We start from the raw sequence: 13,170 nt of genomic DNA, 5'->3' as shown, positions 1-13,170 counted from the left end.
TCATCGCAGAGCTGTGTCAAGGGATTATTGTTTATTGAAGAGAAATAAGAGAAATCATTGCTATCTGATTCTCTGTGCTTCAACTTGTGCCATCTATTCTTAGCATTTGCTCGCAGACACAGGGGTGTGGAAGATGAGACCAACACTGGCATCTCTCAAGTACAGAATCCTGTTACCTCTTCAATCCAGGGATAAGCAAATAGGTTTTAGAGCCTGGTTTTGTTACTGCCCTGACACTGCTAGATGAGAAGAAACCATGAGATCATGACGCAGGTTACTAGGAAGTGATGCAGCTCAGTACTCACTCCATTGCTATTTCTAGATAGGCAATGTACACAAACACCCGTGGCAGCTCACCTCTGCCAGGAGTTTGCTTTCCCAGACTTCAGTCCCACTTCTCTCAGCTTAGCACAATTTATGCAATGACTCAGAGAAGCTCGATTTACCTTCTTGCTTTGCTTCCTAGAGCAAAAAGCGGTACACAGCGAATCAAGCATGTCCTATCTGAGGGTTAGGGCAAAAACCCCTCTGTGCTCTAGCACGTAGCATGGCAGAAGTGATCTGGCCTTATGTATAGAAGCACAACCTATACAGTTCCTAGGAGCCTTCTTATAGGTACTGTGGTATCGTGGACTGTGCCAGAGGGAAGGCGGTTCAATGCAGGATGGGCTCCAGGTCCTCCTTGCTCAGTCCTTGCAATTCCACCTTCAGTTTTTGGATCTCCAGGAAGAGCTTTTGTATTTCCAGCAGAGTTTTCACATCCTCTGTCGGCACGTGGCAATCGGAGACGACGCTCTGAATACGAGCAACCTCTCCGCACACATCAGCATCACCTGGCTTCTTCTGTTAAGTGAAACAAAACAAAAAGCAGAGAAAGCTGTGACTGCATTGCAAAGGATGGGGACCCACACTGCAGCTCTGAGGCTGCACTCCTGCCCAGTTTGCTGCACACTGGCTGAACACAGCTGCATCCCCCACCACGGCAATAAAGCAGAGGCTTTTTAAGAGGGTCAGGGTTATTTTCCATAGCAGAGATCAGGCAGCGTTCATGCAGAAGGAGTCACACCACAGTACTTACACACTTGGGCAATGCTGTCCAGTTGCCATCAGCCAAGCACGTGGCTGTCCAAGGGCCTTTGAACACGTCCTCTCCATCGCCTGAGAGTTGGTATCCCTTGTGGCACTCAAATGTGACCGTGGCGTTTGCAGGGTACCACGTCTGATCAGTGCTTGTCAGCCATCCGTTGGCAACTCGTGGTTTGGGACACAGAACTGCAAGCGAACCACGCAGCAGAAAGCAGCTCAGCAAGGGGAATGCCAACATGCAGGTAGAAAACCAAGCCTGAAATTGGGGGTCAGCGAGTCGGAGCAGGTGGTTTTCAACCCGCAGAGATGGGAAACCAAACGTTAGAGCTGGACCCACCTGGCTGGCATTTGGGCAGGGCTGGCTGCCAGCTGCCATCGGCTGCACAGCGGCTCTCAGCGTTGCCGTGCAGCACGAAGCCTTCATTGCAGGAGAAGCGCACGGACATCCCATAGGGGAACGTGTGCCATGGCAGAACCATCCTTCCCTGGGCAACCACGGGCCTGGGGCAGCGAACCACTGGGGAGAGAGCAGAGGGCTGTGTTAAGGGGATGCCTCATCCCTTGGGACACAAAGTGGGACGGGGGGATGAGGGGCTCCTCGTCGAAGCCCTATCTTTGCTGTGACCCTGAAGACTCACCCCTGCACTCCGGGGCAGGGCCGCTCCACGTCAGGTTCACCCCATCTTCGGAGGTGCAGTAGATGGACTCGTCCCCGATGAGGGACAGCCCCGAGGCACAGCTGTACTTCACCTCCATGCCGTAGGGGAAGAGGTCTGTTCTCAAGCCGGTGTGCTGCCCATTGGTGATGTGCGGAGGGGGGGGACAGACTACGAGAGGAAAGAGACGAGATGCCAAAGGTTACGGGATTTTCTCTCCGCTGCTCCAACGTGCTATGGAGATGCAATTCCCAGCTGCCACCAAGAAAGCATCGCTTTGGGCTCACCCTTATCGCAGAACGGCACCGGGGGTTTCCACGTCCCGTCCGACCAGCACTGAGCCCTCTGGCTGCCCCACATCATGTAGCCCAGGTCGCACTGGAACTCCACCTGCTGCCCGACGCTGTACTTGTCTTGCTTCGCACTCATCTCTCTCCCGTTGATGATGGTCGGGCTCGGGCACTGCACCACTGAGGGACACCTCCATCAGAGCTCCATGGATCGGGTCACTGCGTTCCCAGTTAGCACTGGGAATCTGCCAAGCATCGTCACCCAGCCCTGGAACGCTGTGATTATGTGATACCAGCATTCCCCTTTGCAGACAGAACGCTCCAAACCCCATGATTAGCTGTAGGTGGCACTAGTGGGACAACATATTACTGATGCTTGGGCAGCTAACTAATTAGCATGACTTTCTGGTGTTTCTTTTCCACCGTGCCACACTTTGAACAGCAAAATTAATACTGAGAGCCAAAACACGGCTAAATAAAGTCCTCACAGCTCAGCACCACTGAAGTGGGGGGGGGGGATTGAAAACTATGTTATTTCCACATTGTTCAAGCAATGCTTTGTTGGCGAGGAAAAGGGAACGGAGCACTCACTCTGGCAAAGCGCTGGGATCGCGGACCACGTGAAATTGTTGAGACATGTTGTTGTCGGAGATACACCGGGGATCAGCGTGTAGCCGTGTCTGCAGAAGTAGGTGACGGTGGAACCCACCAGGAGCTCATATGAAGTTCTTCGGTCGGCGTGGTCAACAGCGGGAGGGGCAGGACAGCGACCTGGGGAGCAGGACAGTCAGCACCACCAGGTCTACCCTACACCTGGGGATGGGGCTGAGCTTTGCCTCTGGGATCCCAGCTCACCCCGATGCTCTTTTAGCAAATAAACCCACGTGATTGCATGGCAGAAAGAGCAAAAGGAGAGACTGCATGTACCTCGGATGCACGCCGGTGTCCGTGGCTGCAGCCTGCCGCTGCTCAGACACCACACGGTGCTGCCGCCCGCAGGGACGTAGCCGGCGTCGCACTCGAGCATGGCCTTGCTCCCGGAGGTGAAGTTCTTCGGTGCAGGATTCAGCCGCCCATGTGCAATCACCGGGATCGGGCACCGCACCTCTGGGGCTGTGAGCAAACGGGACTTGGCAGGAGAGGTCTTCCCGGCAGGTCCCTGCCTGCACCTCTGCTAAGAGGATTGGTTCGACAAGTGCAGCAGTTGGGGCAGGGAGATTGGGGGTTAACAGGATGCTCAGGGAGCCATCAGCAGCTGGATTCCATGGGTACAGCCCATGGCGGGTTCTGCCCTTTCCTTACACCACTTGCTCTGTGGTGAGGAGCACCTGCTTTTAAAGGCAGCGTCAGCTGCAGCAGAAATAGGGAGTTATTCCTCTTCTGAGGGTCACTACAGAGCAAACCGCTGCTTCTCATGCAGCCAGCCCGCAGGACGTGTGACAGCCAGCACAGCCCTGATCCCTGTGCTTACATACCAGCCTCGTTCTTAGCACCACTCAAAGTGCAAATTATGATGCTTTTAATTAAATGATTAAGCTAGCACCTGTCCAATTGATTTTCCCCATCCTACCACCATCCTCATCTTGAGCCTCAGAGCTGCAGGACATGCACCAACCCTGGGAGAGACCTCTTAGCTACTGCACCGATCAGCAGGACCCAGGGCAGAGGACACAGCAAAGCCCTGGGCAGCACAGGGATGAGCTTGCAGCCCCTCAGGAAGCGTAAGGCTACTGGAAAGTGCTTGGGAAATTGGGGTGTCTCTTTGCAAGCATCTATAGGTGCAATCGAAGAGGAGAAATGCAAAATGAGCAGTAGGCACCCAGCTCTGGTCACCTCCACAAGAGGTTAGCAGCACCTCCAGCCACAGGAATGCATCCCTATAGCCTGGTTATCCCATACTGGATCGAAAAGCAGAGCTGAGCCACAGCAGCAAGGGAAGGAGGCAGCACTCACCCAGGCTCCCTGCCGGCTGCAGCACCAGCAGCGGCCCCATCCAGCCCAGGAGCACCCACATGGCGAGCAGCGGCCGTGCCACAGGACTGCAAAAAATCTCTGGGGAAGGGGAAGCAGGCGGAGGAAGTGGGGGACAGGCAGGCGGGCCACGCTGACGGCAGCACTGCTCTCCTTCTGCGCTGCGTGGGGACAGCAGGGAGCAAGGCTGTTACACGGCCAGAGCTGCTCTGCACCGTGCTGGCCTTGTTTCTGGAGCAGGAGGAGCTGCAGTCAGTGCACGGGGCAGGGCTGTGTGTCCCCTTTGCCTTTTCACCCGAGTGTCAACAGCCCCTTACTCTATACCACAGATAGGGCAGAATTACTGCAAACGAAGCACAGCAGTCATTAGAACTGCAACTTTATTATAATCTAGCAGCGAAGGAACACTGGTCTGGTCACACGACACAAGTTAGCAGAGCACTTCCCCTTCTCCGGACATCGCAGAAATGATTTGGCCATTTCTTTCTTTCTTTCCACTTTTATTCCCATCGGCTGCACTTGGTGCAGGGGGCACACAGACATGCAGCTCTGCTGCCAGCTTGGAACTGCCCTGCCTGGGAGGAAAAGCTGCCGTTTTGTTTTGCCTGGAGGATTTCTCCATTGTACCAACCAGCTCTGGAGGCTGTGGCTAATTAGGCTGTTAACGCTCGTTGGCAGCGCAGCAGTGGGGCGTATGGGATTGCAGCTGGAGGGGGTGAGTGCCGCTGGTGGCTCGCCATGCACGCGTGTGACTCGGACAATTCGCTTCCAGTTCCATTCCTTCCAGACCATGCAGCTCTCAGGATAACACACCTAAATGGAAAGCCTTAATAAGTGTCAAGTGATGCACAAACCTAACGCAGCGAGCTTCTAGCAGAATGAACCAAAAGATTCCAACTCCTCCTATGGCAAAAATCTGTTCCTTCACTGACTTTTTTTCTGCCCACCATGACACCAGTCACTGCCACCAGTGGCCTCTTTTGGCTCCCAGCTCCTTCTGCAGCTTCTGGATCTCCAGGTAGAGTTTCTGTACTTCCAGCAAAGTTTTCAGTTCTGGCAGAGGAATTCCGCACTTGAAAGTTTCCTGGATTTGACGAATCTTCTTGCACACATAAAACGTTTTCTTTAAAAGAGCCAAGAAAAAGACAGAGGGCGTGAGTTGAATACATGGGAACCTACGTGCAGTGCACCCCAACCATGCAGACCCATAGCTGTGCTGGCCCCATCGGAACAAAGTGTGTTCAAGAAGGCAGACTGGTGCTGTTCCAGGCTATAAATGGGGCGAAACACAAAGCCTGGCAGGGCAGTGGTACTCACACAGCTGGGTGGCGGCATCCAAGAGCCATCACTAGAGCAGGTGGTAAGCAATATTTCTGCTGGATCGCGACTCTGCTTGCAGGAGAAGTGCAGAGATTCATCAAACTCGTACTTTTCCTTGTTAGAGAAAATCTCTAGGTCCTCCTCCTTGCTGCTCGGTACAGGACACTTAACTGGAAGGCAAATACACAGCATAATAATGTAACAGGAGGACACAATGCTCTGCCAGCTGTAGAGTACAGAGCCAGACCCACCTGGCTGGCACTGGGGCAGGTCTGGCTGCCAGATGCCATCAGCTGCACAGCGGCTCTCGGCATTGCCGTGCAGCGCAAAGCCCTTCTTGCAGTAGAAGCTCACAGATGTCCCATAGGGGAACGTGTGCCGCAGCGGAACCATCTCTCCGTGCTCAACCACGGGCGTGGGGCAGTGAACAGCTGGGGAGAGAGCAGAGGGCTGTAGTATGGGGGATGCCTCATACCCTGGGACAGAAAGTGGATGGGGGGGGGGGGGGGGGAATGAGGGGCTTTGCCTGCTGCCCCAGCTTTGGTGTGACCCTGCAGACTCACCCCTGCACTCTGGGGCAGGGCCGCTCCATTCCAGGTTCACTCCATCTTCAGAGGTGCAGTAGATGGACTCGTCCCCAATGAGGGACAGCCCCGGGGGACAATCATAGTTCACTCTGTAGCCATAGGGGAAGAATGATGATGTTGAGTTGATGTTCAGCCCATGGGTGCCTTGCGGAGGAGGGCCACAGACTATGAAATAAAGATTAAGAAAGAAAAAAGGAAATAAATACATGATTGTCATATTCAGGTGAGAATCAATACCACTTCTCAGAAATTAGTGTGGAGTTACAGCTCATGCTCAGCTCCTGCCTGGCATCCGCTGGGGAAGACGCCTTCAGCCCCACACAGCCAGTGCTCACCTCCCCGTGCCCCAGAGGCGATGCTGGAGGCAGGCTGCCTGCCCTGCCCCAGTGCTGTCACAGCTCCTGCCTTGCACGTACCTTGCTGACAGTAGGGTAACGTGGGGAACCAGTTCCCATCAGCCTGGCACGTGACCAACTCTTGGGCAATGAGAACGTAGCCTTCATCGCACTCTATCCTCAGCTGAGTCCCAACACTGTAATCTGTTTTGCTCCTATAAACCTCTCTTCCGTGATCAATGACAGGCTTTGAGCAATGAGGTTCTAGAAGCAAGAGAAAAACAAAAGGATTTCATGAATTTTTAGGAAGAATTCCAGCGAAGAAGCTCTCCGTGGAGGAGACAGCTACCCAAGGCCACAGGTAGATTCCTGCTAATGGGAGCAGACAGCTTTCCTGTACGGAGCGACCCAAACCTCTGCCAAAGTCACAAATAAGCAATCACCAAGTCAACATGCTGCAGCAGCTCTCCTACCTGGGACGCACTCTGGTGCTGGCCGGTTCCACGTGCCGTTGTTTGTACACTGAAGCACAACGTAATTGGCATCATCTTTGAAAACATAGCCAGGGTCGCAAATAATTCGGACTCTGTCTCCAAACACATACACGTCTTTTTTGTCCCAGAAGCTTACGTCCATTCCCCTCTTGGTAGCTGGATTCGGGCAACTAATTCCTGAGAAATGCCAAACAAGCGTGAAATCGTGGCAAAGGTACCTCGATGACAGCAGGTTCATTTGAGGCAGAAGGAGAATGAATGGCCATTTCTGGACACTCTTGAAGGCAGTTTAATTTTCTGGGCAGGCATATGAATTTATTGCATCCCACCACCGATGCCAACAGGCACGTTGGACTCATGGGGCTTTTCCCCTCTCCTGTGGGCACCACGCCATCCCACCTTAGCGATGGTGCACTGATTTTTCCATGGGTTCAAAGGAGTAGAAAGCATGCCTGGTAGATAATGTGGGCTGCACACAGATTCTTTCCTTGGGAATAGCTTTGCCCGATCACAAGGGTACTTAAGCTGAAGGAACGTGCACTTACTTTCACAGGGCGGTGGAGTTTCACTCCATGTAAAATCTGGCAGACAACTGACGTGTTGCATTGTTACTCCAGGGCTGAACTCATAGCCCGTCTTGCACTCATAGGTGATGACAGTCTCAACAGGAAATAAATTGCCTGCAAGTCTTGCTTTAACAGCGTTCTGCACGTCGGGAGGGTCGTCACAGCTGCCTAGGGGTGAAATCAACACCTATGACATTGCCAATGAGAAAGCAGTGAGGTGCAGAACAGTACAAAACGTGAGAGAATCTGGGGGAAAACCATGGGCTCAGATGATTCTTGCCAAGGTTCACTTAAGGCAATTGTCTGAGTTCAGCAATGCTGAAGAGCGAATGCAGTGGAAATAGAATGAAATGTGTTATCTATTATTACAGTGCTCGGCGGTTTACACTAACGTGTTGCAGCGATGTGTGATTTCTAACAAAGCCAGCACTCTCTGCCCTAATCTACCAATGACCTTTAGAAGTGTTAAGTATAGAAAGGTCGGTTTAGTCTACCTAGTGCTACCGAGAAACTCTCATCAAGTTTGAGTCTCGGAACAAGACTTCAGCTCCGAGGCCCAAAGTTACAAAGCCCCACACCCATATCATCTCCAGCAAGCTGTCGGGAGACAAAACAGCAGGCCACCGTGGTGCAAGAGGCCAAAACAACAGAATGCTGCCCACCACCCCCACAGCCACGGCTCGGACCGTGTCCCCATGGGCACTCACTGCGCTGGCAGAGCGGTAGCGGTGGGTCCCAGCTGCCATCCTCCTGGCACATGGCCGTGTCGCTGCCTTCCAGCGAGTAGCGGAATTCGCAGTCGAGGACCACGGTGTCACCGTACGTGTACTCAGCCCTGTACATGCTCTGCAGCTTGCCGTGCTCCACCCAGGGTTGCCTGCAGCTCACCACTGCGTGGGGGGGAAACACCACCGCTCAGGGAATGGGTCATGGTTCAGGGGGAGGCGATGAAAAGCGTTGGAGTTGTTGGAGCATTGATGGTCAAGGTGAATGGGGCACGGGCAGCCGGATCTGGTGTTGGCAAACCGCTCCCATAGGCGGGGGGCTGCAAGTGGATGATCTTTAAAGCCCCCTCCAACATAACCTACTCTAGGAATCCATGATTCTTGGAGCAGGCATTCACCAAAGGGGATAAAAATGGGCATGACAAGGTAGCAGCATTTTTGAAGTCTTCGTCCCATGTTATTTATTTATTTATTTGGTTGGTTGGTTCCCCCTCCGCCCCCCATTTTATTAAGGCAAAGAATAAGAACAAAGGAAAGGCAGCAGCTTCTGAATCTTTGCAAGCCCTGTTTCTTCCATGAGCTCGGATGAATGCCCCCTCCCATGTCCCCCCCAAGAGCAGTTTGCCACTCACCTTTGCACTCCGGGGCTGGCTTGTTCCAGACACCGTTCAGGTTGTCAGTGGTCGTACAAAAAATAGAGGCATCCCCCACCATTGAGAAACGTTTATTCCCCCTGCTGTCGGTGTGGCAGCGGTAAGTGACAGAAGATCCGTAAGTGAAGAGCGTGACGTCACCTCCGTTGTGGTCTCCGTTCTCTATTTTTGGAGGGGGTAAACACGGAATTGCTAAAAAGAAAAGTTGAAAAATTAATGTTCATCAAGCATCTGGTAAGAGAGAGGTTGAGACACCAATGCCTGAGGTGCCATAAATGAGAGGCAGGTCTCCAGGCAGCTCTGCCTCATGACTGGATGGCTGGGGGGCACATCCCTCTGATGTGCAGCTGCCATACTGCCAGGGGATGCTTCCACGGGATGATGCAGGAAGGAAAACACCAAGAAAAGCGTTTTTCCAAATTTCCAGCACTCAATGAATGACCAAAGCCCTCTATATTTCCACCCACCCACCCATCCATCCATCCATCCCCGGTACCACTCAGACAGCAGCTGAGCTGCAGGACTCTACTTACGTTCACAGACGGGAACGTTTCCATCCCAACCAACATGCCCATCTTTAATCACACACTTAATCTGGGAATTTCCAACCAGTCTGTGCCTGTGTTTTGACAGAGGGGAGGGAATTACTTCTCTAGTGCAATTTAGATTTTTTTTTTTTTTTTAAGTTTGATTTAGGACACCACCAGCAGGATTGCTTTGGTTTCCTTGGAATTAAAGCAGATCAGAAATTTGCCCAACCCTACCAAACTGGTAGAACGGTTGATAGCAACTGCAGTGAAATTATAAAGGTGTGACAATGTGTTAACTACAGTTAACTATAGTATTAGTTAACTATAACTATCACTAAAGCTCTGACTTCAGTAGTGATGTGATAGTGATTCAAAAACATATTGAAATATTGGGAATGGTTTAGAGGGGCCCTGGAGAGTGAACTGGAGCTGAGCAAGAACTAGGTGGTCCTTAAGGACCCTTCCAGTCCACACCATTCTACAATCTTAAGAACCATCTCAAAGGATGAGAGGAAGAAAATTCAGTCCTCAAGCTTTCAAAGGAGAAGCTAAAAAATACTTTGATTACAGTCTGCAATTACCTACACCAGCATAAGTTTTCTGATAGTGCAGGCAAAAGGACTTCAGAAAGTCCACCAGGAAATATAAAGGCCTTTTAGCTTCTGCCTGACTGGCAGAGTCAGTGTATCGGCTCTGTAGTCACTATTTTACAGAAAATTGGGCTGGACATCCCCTCAGGGTCACAGCGACCTGCAGGACCCCGAGTACTCCCAGCTTACCCAGTGTCACAGCTGTAGTTTGCTATGGACCCGAAGCTGAACTGCTGTACTTCCACGAGCCGGCCATTGGTTGGCTCTCCAGGGTAATTGCAGAGCCTTGCTGGGGGACAACAGGACCAGAGTTAGTTCTTCAGGTTCGTGGACAATCAGGAACATCCAGCAGGAGAGCAGAAGTCCACCCCAATACTGAGCAAGCAGATGGACCACAGATCTCCGGGTTTCCCCTTCCATTCTAAATTGTGGCATGATCCATGTTGCTGCCAAGACTAAAGGATTCTCTTCCTGAAAGCTTGAAATAGCTTTATTGAACTAAGTGTTACCAAGTACCTGACCAGAAGAATGCACTTCTGAGTATAGCCAGAGTCAATGGTCCAAGGCAAGGAGCATCCAGACAGATTCCTGCTGTTGCCATTGCTGCTGGCACTCGGTGCTGTACACCGGGCACCGCGTCACCCCCTCCCCACCACTGAGATGCTGCTCCAGCACAACGAGCCGATGGATTTGCCCCAAATCAGAAGTCAACCCAAGATGTACTCACGTATGCAGAAGTTGTTTGATCCTTTCCACTTGTTCCTGTCACAAATGTAAGTGTTCTGGGCCCCGAGCTTTCTCATGTAGCCTGGCCGACAGCTGTATTCCACCTTGTCCCCGCTGGAAAATGTCGTGTTGTGCAGGTAGTCCTCTTTCAGTTCTGCGAATGGGAACCGTGGTGGAGCACCGCAGGCACCTACCAACAGAAATGCCACCAGGAAAACGTGAGGAAAAACTGCAAATTTGAGGGTGGCTTGCTCTGGAAGTCCAGGTGAGGATGCTCTGGTGGCTTAAACCTCCTTGAAGAGGTAAGCAAAGGGGAGAAGGGCGGCCTGCGACCCACGGTGGGGATGAGCATCACCCCATGCATCACTCCTCACACCTCATCCAGCACTTTCTAAGGGTGGAGACAAAGCCTAGACCAACAGCTTCCTTATCCTCAAGTAGCATACAAGCCAGTGCACCTTTTTCAGCTAGAATAATTTTACAGCCATTCTGCACAGAAAGGAAAAAGGCAAAGGAAGACGACTGTGATCAGATTTACAAGGCTCTTCAAGTGCAAAAGCAAAGAGGAAATAGGACCAAGGCTTTGTGAACCTCAGGAAAGAGTTTCCCCTTGGGGGGGGGATCCCAGCTCAGCTCGCTCCCTTTGTGTTCACTTACCCTGGGTGTCCACCACCAGGGCAGCAGTGAGGAGCAGCACCAGGACAGCAGCACAGCCCCTTGGTCTCACTGCCTCTGGAGCTGGCACCATCCTCATCCTTATTGCGCCGTGGGTGTCACAGCATGCTTTTTCTAGGCCAAAAATCTGTAAAAATAATAGAGGGGTGGGGAGAAAAGCGTTCATCTTGCTCTTGGGGTCACCATGGCTGATTGCAGGCACCAAGCTGTTCCTGCAGGCTTTCCTTCACTGGCCTTCTCTTTGCGTATTTGAGCTTGAGTTTGCATATTTGGCTGCCCTAAGGATCACAGAGCTGTCTCTGACTTGCAGCTCTCCAGGATCAACCCTTGTGAGCCCAAACCCTCCCAGGGTTACACACACTCTGAGCGCTTACCTTCCTCCTGGAAGCAGTACACCCCTCCTTGGTGCTTTGCCTAGAGGCAACTCTGACAACAAATGGGTGACTAAAAGAAAGGAAAGCTAAGCACCTCCTAATAAGATCACTCCTCCCTTTTCCCACTCATCTGCCCTAACTGACCTCTTCTTGCTGCTGATTCATTGTTCTGGCTTTCCTTCACTCCTCATTACAGCTCTTGGTTTAATTCAATTTATTTTACTTACCCCTAAGCCCATCAGAGCTGCAAGGACACCCCAAAATCCCACTCCTGGAGCTCAGCTCGCCTTACCTGGGCTCTGCAGGGGATGGCAATGGACTGGGCTCTGTGGGCAGCGATGGGTGCATCCGATGGCCCTGACACGGCCCAGCTGTGCTGAAGGAGGGGTTCTGATCCACCCACACCCTCAGAAATGGCCGCATGTAGCCAACCATGCGCTCTGCAGGGACCAGGCCTGTGCCAGTTCGCCTAGCAATGATTAACTCCTCCTAGCGAGAAAGAAGAAGTTTATTCAACCTACAAAACAAAACGCTAGAAAATTGAACGCAACCCAAGCAGATGTTGAAATTGTTTGCTTTGTGTGCAGAGCTGCCAGCTGAAATGGTCCGGGGGGGAGGGAGAAGGCATCCAGAGCTGGTTCCTGCACGATGCCCATGGGCATCCTCAAGGCGATGGCATCCCCCTGGGCACCATGGTTCTTATCCAAAAGCCTCAGGGCCAGCAATGCCCATGGGGTTTCCTCACTTGGCTGTCTCTAATCCCATTGAAGTAACACAAACACAAAGCACAGCGCTCAGCAGCGCCCCGGGCTCAGCCCCTCTGCTGACACCGCGCACAATTCCCACTGTTTTCTAGTAACAGAGTTTTGGCAGAGGCCGCAACCATTTGCTCCTTTCACACTCTGTGCACTTTTGCTTAAGCTTCAATTGTCATCGTGAATTCAGCGGTGCCCTTCTTACCCCGGGTTGTGTTTCTCGCAGCTGGTTCTGCCAGAGCAGGGATTTCTTTTGGCCAAAGAAACGTCCCACATCCCCAGACCTAGAGGGAAATATTACCTTCCCGGAGCCTGCCTGAGCCCCGGCCAAAATGCAGGATAACAGATTTGCTTCTTCAAACCACAGCGAGCTGGGCCTCGTTTGGTCACCCCAACAGGCAGTGACCTCTGCTGACTATTTACAAGAAATCCAGTTAACCTCAAACCCAAACACGGGCTCTCTCCTGATTTCTTCTTCCCAGATGGCTCACGACAAACCCATCTGTATGTGCTGAAGGCAGCACAGCTCCCTGCCCCAACCCCAGGCTGTGCAGCCACCTCCAGTACCGAGGCACCCCTAAGGAATGCAGTGCCTCTCATCCGTCCCCAGCCCACAGCTCAGAACTGGGTAAGCAGAATGAAAAGGGTATTCCTTGATGTCACTGCAAAATGGAAATAGGATTGCAAGAGAATGAATGCTATTGACATTGTCAGAAACAAAAGTACCTGCACAGCTACCAGAGGTAGACCTTCCCTCTAAACCATGTGCAAATGCATCCTCTCAGAGAAGAGCAGAAGGAAGAACTGGGGTTACCCAACATCTCAATCTGCTCAGGG

At 52.1% G+C, this 13,170-nt stretch overlaps 1 protein-coding gene across 1 annotated transcript; it reads right to left on the bottom strand.

Moving 5' to 3' along the window:
* Positions 17–12,905, bottom strand: LOC110388364 (complement receptor type 1-like). The gene is made up of 23 exons (XM_021377551.1): positions 11,871–12,905; positions 11,187–11,331; positions 10,531–10,719; positions 9,993–10,092; positions 9,217–9,302; positions 8,663–8,875; positions 8,013–8,195; positions 7,285–7,473; positions 6,719–6,916; positions 6,327–6,509; positions 5,887–6,075; positions 5,575–5,754; positions 5,321–5,493; positions 4,966–5,126; positions 4,328–4,346; positions 3,986–4,190; positions 2,960–3,145; positions 2,624–2,803; positions 2,030–2,212; positions 1,725–1,913; positions 1,424–1,603; positions 1,079–1,272; positions 17–843 (listed from the first exon to the last, which is right to left on the bottom strand). Exons 2-23 carry the CDS (start codon positions 11,281–11,283, stop codon positions 655–657), a joined length of 3,666 nt encoding a protein of 1,221 aa, XP_021233226.1. The 5' UTR covers positions 11,284–11,331; positions 11,871–12,905; the 3' UTR covers positions 17–654.

The sequence above is a fragment of the Numida meleagris genome, chromosome 25 (assembly GCF_002078875.1).
Source record: "Numida meleagris isolate 19003 breed g44 Domestic line chromosome 25, NumMel1.0, whole genome shotgun sequence".
NCBI classification, from domain to species: Eukaryota; Metazoa; Chordata; class Aves; order Galliformes; family Numididae; genus Numida; species Numida meleagris.
The sequence above is the reverse complement of the archived record's forward strand: the minus strand, read 5'-3'. Positions and strand labels throughout refer to the sequence as shown.

What these genes read in the sequence shown, in the direction of transcription:
- LOC110388364 (XM_021377551.1), bottom strand. Translation starts at nt 11,283, where the DNA reads ATGAGGATGGTGCCAGCTCCAGAGGCAGTGAGACCAAGGGGCTGTGCT. An exon ending in ATCAAACAACTTCTGCATAC is followed by an intron (nt 10,093 to 10,530) that starts GTGAGTACATCT and finishes GTTGTCCCCCAG; the next exon opens with CAAGGCTCTGCAATTACCCT. An exon ending in CCTGCCCCAGTGCCAGCCAG is followed by an intron (nt 5,494 to 5,574) that starts GTGGGTCTGGCT and finishes TTTGCCTTCCAG; the next exon opens with TTAAGTGTCCTGTACCGAGC.